A 15,612-nucleotide genomic window follows, 5' to 3' on the forward strand; every position below is an offset into this window, starting at 1 on the left:
CCGCTATCCCTGTTAAAATAATTTCTTAGTGATTGGGAAGAGGGAAAAATACTTACAAACACATATGATGTGCATTTATCTTGTCAGGATAGCCATTGTACAGGTAAAACTATTTAATATTTTATTACATTAAAATAAAATTAAAAAAATTAAAATTAAATATTTTATTACTATGTGCCAGTAACTTGTTTATTCCACATAATAATCCCATGAGGGTAGATATCAGTATTATTTCAGTTAACTTAAGGACTTTCAGAGAAGTTAAAAACACCTAGAATCACAGAAAGCTAAGTAAGAAAGCCCTAACCAAGCTGTACTTTGTGAAGCCCATGCTCTTGATGCCTTTATTCATTTCATTACTTAGAAAATCTATCACCTCTTAAAACTTGTGAGAATGTTTAACATCAAGCCAGATTTGAATAAAAAGGGAAGAAACAAAGATTTTATTAAGTGAGAAAAAAGAAAATATCTTGATTAATATCTAATAGTCTTGACAAAATTCCTTTTTCACACACTATTCAGATATTTCTGGAAAGGCATTGACTAATAACTTGACAGTCATTTTATTTGCTTGAACTAAATCAAATTGTGAGAGAAATTGCAGCCCAATTGAGATGGCAAAGCTGTACCATTGACTGGTCAAGGGGAAAGAACACAGAGAATTCGTGCTATTAGTAAGGCCCAAGTGTATCACAAGCTTCAATTCCTTTTTTCTTAGTTATCTGTGATTTAACATAGTGTACAATGTTTTCAGGTATTTTCCAGAGTATGTATTCCAGTTGTGAGGAAGTAACACTGGGGCGCCACGGAAAACATCCCTGGATTACAGATGGAGCTTTATGGTATCAATTCATACTGGAAAACTCACACAAGCACTAGTTGAAGAGGCTCTACATATCTGTTCAAAATGTGCACACTTTATTCACTGCAGAAAGCATCTCCTACCTCCCAATTTAATAGCATTAGGCACCTTCCAGATTCCTGTGCTCTTTCGTATAATTTAAAAGGGAGTACATCTGACCCTTAAAACAGAATCACACCCTGACTGGTGTGGCTCAGTGGATTGAGTGCCAGCCTGAGAACCAAAGGGTTGCTGGTTCAATTCCCAGTCAGGTCACATGCCTGGGTTGCAGGCCAGGTTCCCAGTGGGGCTGTGTGTGAGAGTCAACCACATATTTTTTCTCACTCTCTTTCTCCCTCCTTTCCCCTCTCTAAAAATAAATAAATATAATCCTTAAAAAAAAAGCTAATTCACTATTAGGACTTGCAGTAGATACACCACTGCTTAGGGTGGCTTATTTATTCCTTAAAGCACATGATCAACACAAAAATACTGAATTTTATTTCTACCCTCAAAAAAGGAAAAACTGCAGAAATGACCTTTGTAAGTATGGAAGCCTTGGGAGCCTTGCTGTAATTTCACAGGACGGGAAAATACTAAGTATTATGACAGACATCCACAGCTTGGCTTATGGATGTTTTAAAATATTGCATATATTAATGTGTATACAATATATGGTAAACCTATAGGGAATATAGGTGGCAAGCATTTCTAACCAGGCTAGAAGTTTAGTGGTTAACTTAAGTATACAATTTAGTGTCATGACTGATAAACGGTATGAACTTCACTAGTAATTAAAGCAGATTTATTTTGGCAATCATAAGATCAGAAATGCCCAGTGTTGATGAAAGTGTGTGATGAAACATAATACAGTGTTAGTACAGGTTTAAAGGAGTATAACTTTTCTGAAGCGCAGTTAAAATGTAAATGCATATGTCCTTTGACCAACCAGCTGTACTTCTAGAAATTCACCTACAGAATCACTCAAACAAGGAGGCCATTGTCTAAATAAAAGTGTTCATTGCACTTTTACCTAGATAATGGCAAAAATAACAAAAACTCGAGTAGCCACCAATAGGTGAACAGTTAAAATACAAATGTCTATTCAAAAACACACTGGAAAATACAGTCACAAACGATTAATTGGTAATAACATGGAATAGAATGTTGCAAGGTGGGGAAATATTGCAAGTAGAGAAATAAAAATATTGTGTCTAGGATGGTACCAACATTGGAAAAATAAATTCCCAATTGTTAAAACTAGTGTTCTCAGAGGCAGGGGAAGATGGGCAGATACAGAAAACTATTTTTCTACATTGTGCACTTCAGTCTAGATTTTTATGCTAAGCATTATTATTTTTATACTGAAAATTATAACTGGAAGGGTAAAGAAACATTTTTAAAAGCACTTGACATGTTTGGTGGATTTATTTTTTAATACTATACATTGATAACCAAATTGCATGTACGTTTTGAGGGCAATCTGTTACAGTTCTGAATTAAATGGTTGCAATGTGGTTACGTTTTATTGTTGATCATACAGTGTCTAGAAGAAAATATTTCAAAATAATAAATGCTTATAATAGAGTGGTAGTGTTCCCAATTATGTATTACATGATTTCGTGATAAAAAATGTAAATAGTACTTTGTGGGAGATAAATTCCTATCATTAAGAAAGAGTACTGAGTATTTAAAAACAAATAGAAAGGTGTGAGTCTGATAGAGAAATATTTATAAAAATTTGCCAAAAGAAAAAAAAACTGACAAAGAATGTACCACATTTCTAAATTGACTCAATACTATAAAAACATTATTTTCCAAATTCATATGTAAAGTCAACATAAATCAAGATCTCAGGGAATTTTAATGGAACTCAAAAACTTGACTTAAGTTTACATGGAAGAATAATTTTCAAGAATAACCAAGAATTTTTTAAAAAAGAACAATGGACAGGGACTGTCTTTCCTTCTAATTTATAGACTCTAAAGTATAACCCAGGAGTGAACTAATATACTACTTATAGAATTACTAGTACAGAACCAGAAATATTGATACAATCAGGTGCCATGTGCCCCATAACAAGGAAGATACATTCTGAAAAATGTATCAGTAGGTGATTTTGTCCTGCGAATATTATAGAGTATGCTTACACAAACCTAGATAATACAGCCTACTAAACTTAGTCTGTATGTTATGTCACTATTGTATATATATGTGGTATGTCATTGACAGAAACATTAGGCAATTCATAACTATATAAAGAAGTTTATGTGAATGTATTTACCAGTTAAAAATATTCACTAATAAAAAATTAGTAGTAAACTAAATATTTGGCTATGAATTTTTAAGACTTAAATTCCTACTTCAAACCATGAAAGTTCCAGATAGATTAAAGATAAAATATAAATTATTAAACTATAAAAGTACAGAGGAAATACATGAGATATTTACAAGCTTTAGCTTAGGAAAATATTCCCTGTGATGATAGAAAGATTGCTGATTTGGAATTAAAAAAAAATTTGAACTGCATATCAAAAGACATCATAACTTAAGTTAAAAAACAAATTTCCAAAGGGAGAAAATTTCCAAAAAATGTTTAAAAGTTAATTAACATTCTTAATATACAAAAACCTTCTACACATACTTATTTAGCAGAACCAAATATAAAGAAATACAAATGGCTAAAAACAGAAGACGTGCTAATGGCACACTAATGACAAGGGAAATAAAAGCTGAAACCATGAAGTACCATTTTTCACCTAACAAACTGAACCATTCAAAAGACTGTGGTTTGCATTCTTTGGGGAAGGCAATTGACAATGTCAAAAAATTTTTAATGTGTATATTCTCTTGCCCAGTAATTCAAATTCTATACATCCAGAAGATAACCTATGAAAATACTTTTGCAGTTGTATAAATATCAATGTACGGTTGATTCAGCACTATTTGCCATAATAAAAGATTATAACTCATACTATGTAAGAGCACATGGCCAATACAAGAATAATCTGTGACTACTGCTGTGCAAAATTGCCCACCATGTTGTATGACAGGTGAAAATAGATGCAAAAAAATGAGGATAATAATAGAATTTAGCAGGTTTATCATTGAAACTGAGTCTTGGAGTATTCCTGCAAGTTGCTCCAAGTGACAGGAACTTCAAACCCAAGCAGTGTGACTCCAGGGCGCCTGCTTTTAGCAGCTAGACGGAGGACTGGAGTGATGGTTCCAGTTCTCTGTCATTAACAAGGGGAATGATGGTCCCCCTTAAATTGGTAATGATAGTGTTTTTCTGTTTTCTTTTTATGTCATTTGGAAAGCAATAAAATAGATATTTTGGTATTTTCTTGGTTTAAACAGGATTTCAATGAAAAGAAACAAATCACCTTTGAAAAATTATCCGCCACAAGAGGGCATCAGATATTCCTTTCCAACTCCCAAGCTAAAAGTTGTGTTCACAAATATTAATCTCCCTTTTCTCCCTTCTCCATGATAAGCATTAGTGGTTAGTTTAAATCACTGCTTTTCCTGTGGATCTACACATAGAAATTGTCACCGGTAATTAAGAATTTTAATTAACTATGCCATAATTATACACAAAAATTATTTATTAGAATTATTTTTCTGTTAATACAAGTAATGTTAATTTAAGGAAAAACAGTTAAAAGCAGAGAAAGATCTTTCATATCACCTATAGTCCATTTAGCAAAGATAACCACTGTTAATATTTTAGTGGACGGGGAATGTTCAAAGAGGGAGTTTTTAATTTACATTCTCCCATACTGTTTTGTCATGATGAAATACATTCATTTTACTGTCACATGATTTGAAAATGTGAAACACTGAATTATGACACTGATTCTTTAGACACAATTTTTAATAGTTTCATGGTATTCATATATATGTGCCTTAATTGATTTAACCCATCTTTATCATTAGATATTAAGCTACAGATCAGTTTTGGAAATGTCTTTTCAATCATATATCTAAATATATACCATACCACCTTTGTTGAGAATGGAGTGGGGGGAAGGGATTATTCAAGTTCAGAAACAGGCAAACTGATCTTATAACAAAGCTGCCAACTTTTTGAAATCACACATAGAAAATTATAGACGACAAATTTTTTAGAGTCAAATTGATAAGTAAAGCTGTAAAACTCAACAGAAAACAGCCAGTGTGATTAGTTGGCTATTTGTTTTACTTAATTCAATGGAAAAAACAATTGTTTTCATATCTTATAGATCATCCATTAAATGTTTCTTCTAAGGAAACAAAATTTACTGATTAAACTTGAAAGTATATTTAAAATGTTTGAATTTTGTCTAAAGGGACTGGAACATGAAAAATGTAAAATTCACTTTTGTCATCTGAGTATTTACTAAGTAAAACCTCACTGTTTCATGTTTTCTACTGTTCCCCAATGATAAAAGACAATACTTAAAAATCTGATATTGATAGTTAAGATCTTTTGGTAAATAACTTTGAATACTAGTTGTGATACTTGATACTGTGAAATCTGGAAAGGAATACACAAAAAAAGTTAAAATACAGATCTTTGATAGGGATTTCACATGCAGATTTACAGTAAAATCCCTCTTCCCTGACACAGTAGTGCCAATCAAAAAAGTTTAAGTGAAAAACCATTAAAAACTATACATCCCTTAAACATTTTAAAATGTTTAAAATTTATCAGTATACTTTCAGTCACCAAATTTTTGATGTAAATAATTTTTCTTAGAGTATGGGCCTGGTGCTAGGAGTGCCTGCTTTCTTTATAAAACTTCATCCATATTATATCAGTCTTAATGTAAAGTTTGGTTTCTTTGAAGTGAGTGAAAACAACATATTTTTAAAGCAATTGCCAGCAGAGTCATTTCCTCAGATATGTTATCTTCACCATATCTACTACTTTTGCCCAAATTATGTACAATTTACTCAAATTATGCAATCAGCAACACAACAAGCATAAACAGGCTTGGTACCAAACAAAGCAGACTCTTGTCAATCATATACCCGCTGGGGACACCACAGCATCGAGAAGAGTGCAGCTGTGGATGCTTACGTGCGCATTCGGCAGGGGTGAGCCAGTTCTGCACGGGGGGCAGAGGGCACTGGTTAGGCCAGAGTCGGCTCTGCTTTCCCTGGCCTTTTCCCAGGCTAGTGTTGCAGGGAGGGAGTGTTGGAGTGAGCAGTCAGAGAGAGCCATACACTCTAACTCTTCTCTTCTTTCCTTTCATATAGTTCTCTCAGGGCTGGGACTGCCAAGGACTCAAGACCCCTAGAAAAAACAATGGACCAGGAATCAGGAGACTTGGATTTTGTTCCTAACTATGGCCTTGAAAAAGCAAAACCTTTATGAACCTTGATTTTTTTCATACAGTGATATTGAACTAGATACTATAGCCTATGGATGTTTTTTGGGGGAGGATGTTTTTACAAAATTTGAACTATATCAATATTCTTAACTACATCACAAATATTTTGCTCTTACTACGAAAAGTTTAAACTGAAGGCACATAAACATGTTCATAAAGCCCTGTTAGGGCTGCGTCTTTACTTTGCCCTGGACACAGCAGACAGTATCTGTTAGTTGGTTGGGCAGAGATCATGTTTCTTTTCACAGGATTATTTTACTTTGTGTTTTGTTATTTCTGTGAACAAGGAAAATGCCCCTTCCTTGTCACCAGATGGAACGACTGGTGGAGGCTGATGCTGGAGGACTATGATTTTCTGACTGGTTGCAAGTCTTCTTTTTCTATCTATCCTACTGTCTCCTCTCAGCACTGCCAGGTCGTTCTACTGTTCCCCTAGAAATGTTCTCATTGTTGACAGTTCTGTGGTACGTGAGAAGAAAACGTCCTACTTAGCAACATCAAAAGAGCACACTGCTGGTAGCCAACATTCAACTTGAAACGGAGTGTGACAGCTGGCCTAACCCATGACCTAGACACATCTTTTCAAGTGCAAGATATCTAATTTTCTTCATTAGTTCAGTTTGTGCTGATTTCATAAAACTGCTTTAGGCAAAAACTCCAGGAACTTGAAGAAACAAAAGATAAATTAAGGAACACACAGTGACGGGAATACACGTGGCGATGGCTTGACAGGAGCGTAGCCAGAACTGCTGCAAATCATCAGGAAAGACTACTGAGAATCTATTACATGCCGAACTTTATTTATTTACTTATTCATTCATTCATTCATTCATTCATGCATTCATGCCTTACCTGAGGACACTTCTTTTCATTGTTTTCAGAGAAAGGAGGGAGGGAGGGGGGAGGGAGGGGGAGAGAGAGATTGATTGGTTGCCTCTCACAAGCGCCCCAGCTGGGGTAATAACCCACAACCTGGGTATGTGCTCTGGGAATCAAACCTGCAAACTTTCAGTTTATGGGACGACACTCCATCTAACTGAGCCACACTGGCCAGGGCATGACTGGAAGATTTAAGTGTGAACACGCTCCCTCCACCTTTGAGGAAACACATCTGCTTAGAGAAAGGAAACAGATACATGAAAAGATAGGTAGGCGATCCTCATCTCTCTTTGAGGGTATAATTTCAAGGAGGGAGAAGTCGGGTTGAACCAATATGACAGTTTAGGAAGAATTAGGATTTCATGGTCAGAAGGATAAGACCAAAAGCAAAGTCAAAGGAAAAGGATAACCTAGCAAAAAAAGTTTTCATATCACACAGGGCTACTTTTAATATATTTAAGAGCTCCAATTTAACAGTATATAAAAGAAAAATGGGCGAATCATAGGAACATAGTTCTCAAATGGTTTTTAAACATTAGATGCTCAACTAAACAAGTAACAGTATTTTAAACCATAAGATAATTTTCTTCTTGGAGATCGGGCAAGATCAAAACGTTGGGTAAGAGTATTGGTGAGGACTGGGGAGAGACCAGCGCTCTCATCCATTGCTAGCATCAGCTGCTACAACACTGACAAAGCTACTTTAATAATAGTTACCAAACTACTCTGTACTCAACACCCCTCCTAGAAATTTACCTTAAAGATATATTTACACACATACATAATGATGTATACATTGGACAAACATACTGCTTGTAAAATTTTATTCACTGCATCAAAAAGATGGGATCAATTTAAATGGCCATCAATTGGAGGCTGGTTAAATGAGTTACAATGTCATCTCTCTGATGTAAACATTACAGTTTTAAAAACAAGTAAGATAGGTAGATAGATGTACAGATAACAGAAAATAGATAACACAGATGTAGAACAATCTCAGAGGATATGTTCAATTAAAAAACAAGTGTCTAAAACCTTATTTTTTCAAAGGAAAAAACTGGAGGTGCACGCCGAAGCATGGCAGTGAAGGGCCGGCTGTGAAAGGCTGGGAGAGAAACGGCCACTGGCTTCACTCCAGACCTCCTCAGAATCTAGGAAGGGTTTTAGAAACTTCTTTCTAAAATGTTCTTCCACTTTCTCAAGTTTTCATCATTCGTTTTTTTTCCTGTTTTTAAGTTGGCTCCTGTTGAGTCAGCTCACCCCATTCTGTATTTGTGCAAGTTCACTTTTCAAGCCACGGGCAGACTTGGTCACCACGTGTACTCACCCTCACTTTCTCTCTCTCGATACTGCCTTCGGGGGGGAAACCAGACCAGGTGTCTTACGGACCATATGATGTGAACTTATTGAATGCATTCTTGCCCCCTAATGCCATTTCTTTTCTAAAAATCCATTCAGTATTTTCTGAGCTATAATATATCAGAGTTAGGAACTAGAGATAAAAGTGAATAAACTCGGTTCAAACTCATAAAGGAGATAGATTAAATGTGTTAAGTAATTAGAATAAATACATAAGAGACCTGTACTAGCAATGTTAAGGGCTCAGACACACCCCTAAATTGGCATGTGAATGGAGGGCATGGGTACGAATCAGAAACAATGACTTAAAGGAGAGTGGATTTGGAATTGTCTGAACTTGTAGGGCAAACATGCCCTGGGAAGGTAAACACGGAGGGGCTGCTGTCTGGTTGAGGAAGTTGCAAGTGCACAACCCATGAAGCCCCAGAGCGTAGAGCTGCACCTGGAGGTGTGGGGAAAACAAACTGGAGAGAAATGGAATGGACCATGAGATACCTTTTGTGTCAGATTAGGATGATCTGGATTTTAACATGTTTTTATTTACATTTTAAGACAACCAGTCCACTAGGACTGGGGACAATGACTCAGGGCAAGAAAAGAACATGATGGCTTTTAGGATCCTGTTGGAGACCGGCATTAGGCTTTTACTTGAGTATTTCCTGGATCTTCTACCACCTCCCTCATTCTTCATTAGAGTCAGAATTTTTACAGCTCAGCAGTGAAATGAGAAGCACACTGATCAAAGAGCTAGTCCTTGATTAACTAGACTGAAATTTCTCAGTTCTTCATTAACTCATGAAATTCTTTTTTTTTCTGTAGTTACCCTAGGATGACTTTTTTCTCCTATAGTTATCAAACATAGAAGAAAATCATTTAACAAATCATTTGATTTATACTTCAGAAATACCAGCAAGGAAAACTGAGCTGAGTTCTTAGGACTGCTTTCTGAATCTTTCTCTGTTGCCCTTATTACATTTAGAAATTATACTTGATTATGCCTGAAGCCTTAAAACTAAACCACTTATTTAATAACAAATTACTTTACATACGGTTTTGTTTCAATTACATTGGTTTTGCTACTTGGTATTTAATTAACCAGAAATATGATCTGGCTTTTAGAACTGCAAGATTAAAATATGGTCTAAATTTAAAGGCAATAAATTATACTCAGTAGCTTAACTTAGTATATTTTATTGTAATCTTGGTTCCTTGAAAATCTGTGTATTATTTTCAGCATCCTGTCTACCAGGAACAAATGCAAAGACTTTTCATTATATCAATTTTATTTCTTTAAAATCTTCCAACATCCCATGATGTAGGTATTTTTATCCCTATTTTAAGAACTAGGAAATCAAAGCTAAGTAAAGTGTCTAGCAAAGAATGGTGTTCAAACACGTCTGACTCCAAGGCCTATGCTCTTCTCATTTTAATCTCTGAGTAGAGTATCTAAGGTTAGTACAAACCAGTTGTTCTAAACCTGGGGGGTGAGGGGATTTTGCCCTCTACCCCAGTGGACGTTAGGAAACATCTGGAGACACTTTTGGTTGTCATATCTGTGGGGGTTGGGGGGGGACAAGGCCGCTGGTCCCTAGTAGGTAGAGACCAGGAATGGTACTAAACAACCTATAATGCACAGGACAGTCCCCTACAACAAAGAACTATTCAGCCCAAAATATTGAGAAACTATAGTATTGTACAAACAAAATATTCCTAACAACGTCTTCTCACACTCATTACTATCCATCCTGTTTTTTTCTGAAATCGATGTTTAAAGTCAATGAAAGTAGCTTTAAACCAGAACCAGATATGTTTAGTACATATATGCATGAACATTTTCAAATGCAGCTGAATACTGCTTTGACTTTGCACTGTAAAACACTGTGAAATGATCACCAAACTTTGGAGTTTCAACCCCAAATATTATGTCATGTATGGTCATGTACCTGCAGAGTGGGGAAACATATATGTATGTTTCACATGTTTCCATTGATGTGTGATTGTTCTGACCTTCATTCTGTTTAATAAAGGATTCAGGGGGTGGCGGGGGGAGAAAACCTGGGCTCAGGAAACAGGGAGGAAGGTGAAACTGAAGCTTGATAAAGTAGACATCTTCTTAAAGGCACAATGAAGCCACACCATGAGGCAGAGAACTACTTTCTTGATTTTATTTTAAAAGTACACAAGGTCACAAAACTAGAGCAAGTTCTTGCTTTTTTAACCAAATTTTGTTCTTACAAATTTCAAAATCTGCTGCACCATTGGATATTTAAGCCAGAAACTTTAAATACAAAAAGCATTTTTGATACTGACACTATCAATTCTCTACTTGCATATATGAAGTGTCAAAATATTTTTCTCAGTAGTACAAGTGTATTTATTACAAAAATTCACAGTTAGGGATGAGAATAAGTGCATCAGTGAATTGTGGTTCTCTTAATGCTTGTGTTATTCAAAGTAGAAAACACCAAGTCTTCCTTGATTGGAGATTTTAGTGTTCTTGAACAAAGCAAACCCAAGAGATATTCTCCACACTCTTAAATTACAGAACAGGCTATTTTGTAAAACTTGATTTTAATTCACAGTGAGAAGCCAGAGGCAGCAAATATTTGCTGGTGTTACTATCCATAAGATCAAATACTTGCTGGTGTTACTATCCATAAGGTACACAGAACTGCAATTCACAAATTTGTTATTCTTCCCTGCTTCTATAACATTAATCAGTAGAACTTGTGTTCAGTTATGGACCATATTTTAGTGCCAGAACAGGCAAACAACAAAAAATCCAACTGCAGAACATGTTGCCTTTATTGCAAGAATATCCAAAGGCATTTGAAAGGCATTTGAAATATTAAAACTTGCCCAGAACATTTATACTAACCACAGAATATTACAAAGATTTATGTACATATATATATATATAATAATATAACATCACAAGTCACTAAGAGTAAAAATGGTGCCAACATTTTCTGCAAACTACTCCTCACATAACAGACACATCAAAGCATTAACCACATGATATGGACTTTTTCTGTTCACACTGGAATAAGGCATCTGAAGGCCCTAAACACTGTGGAGATGAAAAGAAATCAGGAAAAACTTTACACTTTTATATAACTTCAAATTTACATGCTGCACTCACAGAAAGAGACAGAGAATGGTTATTTTAAAAAGCCATACGTTATAGAATTTGATATCCAACTTCATGCAATGAGTTCTTTTTATATTTAATCAAGATGTTGACTTGCCCCTTCACTTACTCCTAATTTACAATACTCAATCTTGAAAATGATCATTTTAATAAAAATCAGACATTAATTCATACCAATAATCTAATTGTGTTTCATTAACCTCCCCCTAAGACACACTTTGGCTGTGTTTTCATTGTAACAACTCCATGGAAGGGTTTTGTTTTGTTTTGAGTTTTCCTTCTAATGAGAATATTAGGTAAAGTTGCCAATAAGAAAATGAATACCTGCAAACTATACATTCAAAGCACAGAACTACATCTTTTATGGTATCACTTCAAGTTATCTTGTGTGACTCAACAAGATGCTGTCGAATCTCTTAGGCTGCCTCAACGATGCAGTGTCACCCTTGACTGATGATGTTAAACTCTAACGGAAATGCTTGAATAACAATTTTTGTTGAGTCACTTGATTACTGGTCACAATTCTAGAACAAATATTTGATCTCCGGTTCAACTGAAAATATCAGTGAGAATTACTTAAGAAGTCAATCAGAACTCTCTGACTTTTGGATTAACTGAAATTTACAATGAGAGTAGCTGAAGACATAGTTTAAAACTTAATTCTGTCCTTTAAACTTCATCATGCCCAGTAGGTCTCTTCAGGTTCCATAACTGGTTTTTACAAGCATATTTCTCAGGGTATAGCCAGTATGGACCTGAACTAAAAGCGCTTCTGGAAGAGAATCTGACATACTTATAGCTAAATCCTAGACCAACTATGAAATCTAAGGCCAGGGAAGCCGTACATATGTCCATTTTTTTTTGTAGTAATTTCTACTTACATTGATAGCACAATCTTCATTACATGAAAACTAATAGAAAAGGCCAAAAGTTGTTTATGAAAGTTTGTGCTGTTATTTCTTACACTATTATATAAATTTATTTGTACAAAACAGACCAGTCATCTGGAGTGCAAAAATAGTTACTGTTATAAAATCAGAAACACAGTAAAAGAGTGTTGGGGGGGTTGAAATTTTAAAATCCTTGTAAATAACACGATCTGTTAACTTGCATCCAGGAAGAACGGAAACGGGGAGGCAAACAAAGTGTGAGGACAGAAAGGTGTCACAGTGATGCGCTTTTAGGAACAGTACCTTCACCTCTAAGCACCTCTTAGGTGATAGCTAGCTCATAGGCACCAGAAATTCATAATAAAAATTAAATTACCCAAAAGGCACAAATGAAAACGTTAACACCAAGTAGAAAACCAATATTACGTAAGGCTAAAATCTATTTAAAAAAATGCTTCCGTATATGTAAAACTATACACTAATCCATTACACAGGCATTCAGCTTAAATTTACCATTAAAAATGTACATAATACTCTTCCTAGCCATAAATTCATGCCAACATTAATTTATAATACAGCATGAGCCACCACAGCACCCAAAAAGATGAACAGAAACCAAATCCCTAAAAAATCTAGGGAAAGGCTTTTAGAGCTAGTGAAATAATTTATTGCAGACCTCATTTACTACAAAGAAATTGTTGGCTCATGCTACTATATCCACACTCCCTCACAATCTTAAGGGAAATACAATAAATTCACTTTCTTCTACTAAAACAGTATTTAACACATTTGGCAGTTAGGAGTATTCTTTTTACTCCTTTTCCTTTCGTTTCCTTCTTTTTTTTTCTTAAAGAATAAATCACTTGCACAAAACTAAGACTCAAACTTTTCAAAGCTCAACTTGATTTTCTGCAACCACAGAAAGACATGTTGGCCACACAATAGCAACTGCACACCCTCCACGTCTGGAATACAGAACTGACAGAGGACACTAGCCTAAAAGTCTTTCGTCGTCCTAAGTCTATGAAGAAAACATCCTCCAGGAACTGCATTCAGGAAGGCAAATTTGGAATTACATTTTTCTAGAACATATAACATGCAACACCATCCAAAAACAGCAACAAAATGCCGAACCAGTAAAAACCTTTTAAAATTTGGAACCAATAATTAGGGAATTTCAACCTGTTACCTGTCAAACAATAAATGAGTTATAATTTTTTCTTATTAGAAAAATATGACCTAAAGCAGAGAACCAGCACTTAATTTGGGAGCTGCAAAATACTCCGTCCTTGATCTGGCTGGTCACCATTCTGACCACAAACCTTCAGGTATTGATCACTCATCCCCGAAATCCATCCTTGCTATTGAACTCCTAGTGTCACTGCTCTGTGTAGCTGACAGCAAATTTTCTAAATAAATTCGAAGACACTCCTTTGTTTTAGCATATAAAAGAGCTCACTACATCTCTGTTGCCTGAAGCAGTCTATCAATCAAATACTTAACAAGTCATTTCATAAACAAGGGCGATGAATGACTTGAAAAGTAAACTAGTCATTTCTAGAACACTGTAGTGTTTTTTTATGTTATTAGAGCTATTTCAAACATCTTTAGAGTTTTCCAAGAAGCTATAAAAACAAGAACAAACATAAAGGTATATAAGAGTTTTTGTCATGAACTATCTTTACCAATTTTCAGTCATAAATTGAGAAAGGGATCCTAAAAATAATGGTAGAAATAATAAAGCACTACTTTCAGATGATTCAAGTATCAACTTGGTGTGCACGAAAGTTCACCAATTTCTTCCTCTATGATTTCATATCCAAAGTGCTACATCTTACTAACCATTGATATTTAGAAACCTACAAAGTCAATCTCTTAAAGGAAATCTTTTTCAGATGGCAAATTTGTCTTTAGTAGCTTTCATGCCTTTACTATTTTGATATAACCACACAAAACTTTTTGAAAGGTATTTCCTGCAGTTTCTGGTTCACTTTTTGATCTACTGAGGCTGGTAGCGACATTTGGAACAGAACAGGTTTTCCTATGTTGAAAGGAGAAGAGCGGCATGGAGCACAGAGACGGAAGGCACAGAGGTGCTATACTATCGACCCGTCCTTGCTCTGTGCTGGAATCATCACAGGCACCGCTCCCATCCTACTGAGATTAGGGGCAGCTACCTTAGCAGGTGGGAGAGTCGGGCTCTGAGGAGCGCGGTCAAAATCTTCGCTTGGTACTTGGTTATACTGAGTCTTGGAATAGCCTTCCATGTTGGAAGGAGACATGGACCCCAGGGATGAGTGGTTGCTGCCCATGTAGCTTCTGGCAGTGGACGTCCGGCTCTTGGGAGGAGGCACGTCTTCCCTAGAAAGCAAAGATCCCAATGAAAGCTCCAGGAATAGGTTTCTAGGAACCTAGAATTTAGTAACTCATGACTCATGGGTGGAGGCTATTTAAGTGTTAAGGATATAAAAGTGTGTGTGGTACACAAAAAGGCAAGAGCGACAAAACACAATGTCACCGACTGTGTATCGCTCCCAAAGTTATCATTTGCAGAGTACCTGTCTTCATGAGTATTAAAAGGTGGTTTTTACAATATTTATGATTCCATTATGTTGTCTTGCAAGGAACAAACCTCAAATATTTTCATATTCCAGTACAACTACTCAAAGTAATATAATTAGAGTCATATAACATTTTATAGTTGATAAAGCACTAATACCTAGACATATTTCTACCAAAAAAAGAAAAAAAATCCCTGTTATGCAAGTTAATTATCTAAGACCTTAGCTGATACCCAGAAGATTCAAGTCTGTAGTAAATGGGAATTCAGGCATAAGAATTTTTACACCATGGACTGACAAAGAATATACACCTGAGTTACCTCTGGTGCCATTTAAAAATACAAAAGCCCAGACCGCACCCCATATCTACCAAATGTCAATTCCTGGGTGTTACTTAAGTCATATGTTGTTATTTTTTGAAGTTCTATAATCCAACATCCACTTGTGGTTAAGATCTACTGGTTTAGAATGTTAAAAAAAATACTACTTATGTCACTTGATACAATCAGGTCTTTTTTTTTTTTTTTTTTAAATCCTCACCAGAGGGCATATT

General features: G+C 35.5%; 1 protein-coding gene across 4 annotated transcripts in view; it reads right to left on the reverse strand.

Annotated features, from left to right (window-relative positions):
- The window catches only part of CXADR (CXADR Ig-like cell adhesion molecule), a 50,678-nt gene that overhangs the window by 2,071 nt on the left and 32,995 nt on the right, over window positions 1–15,612 (reverse strand). The window contains exons 7-8 of one of the 4 annotated variants that reach the window (XR_006787232.1): window positions 14,676–14,859; window positions 5,907–6,122 (exon numbers count right to left, since the gene is read on the reverse strand). Coding sequence is in view for 3 of the 4 variants with exons in the window: in XM_045852113.1 (XP_045708069.1) it covers window positions 14,595–14,859 (265 nt within the window). In the remaining variant the exon portion in view is untranslated. Of the gene's footprint in view, window positions 1–1,144; window positions 6,123–10,608; window positions 14,860–15,612 lie in introns of those variants that run through there. The other 3 variants (XM_045852115.1, XM_045852114.1, XM_045852113.1) reach the window with 3 other exon arrangements.

The sequence above is a fragment of the Phyllostomus hastatus genome, unplaced genomic scaffold, assembly GCF_019186645.2.
Source record: "Phyllostomus hastatus isolate PE091 unplaced genomic scaffold, TTU_PhHast_1.1 phas_contig_86, whole genome shotgun sequence".
Lineage (NCBI taxonomy): Eukaryota > Metazoa > Chordata > Mammalia > Chiroptera > Phyllostomidae > Phyllostomus > Phyllostomus hastatus.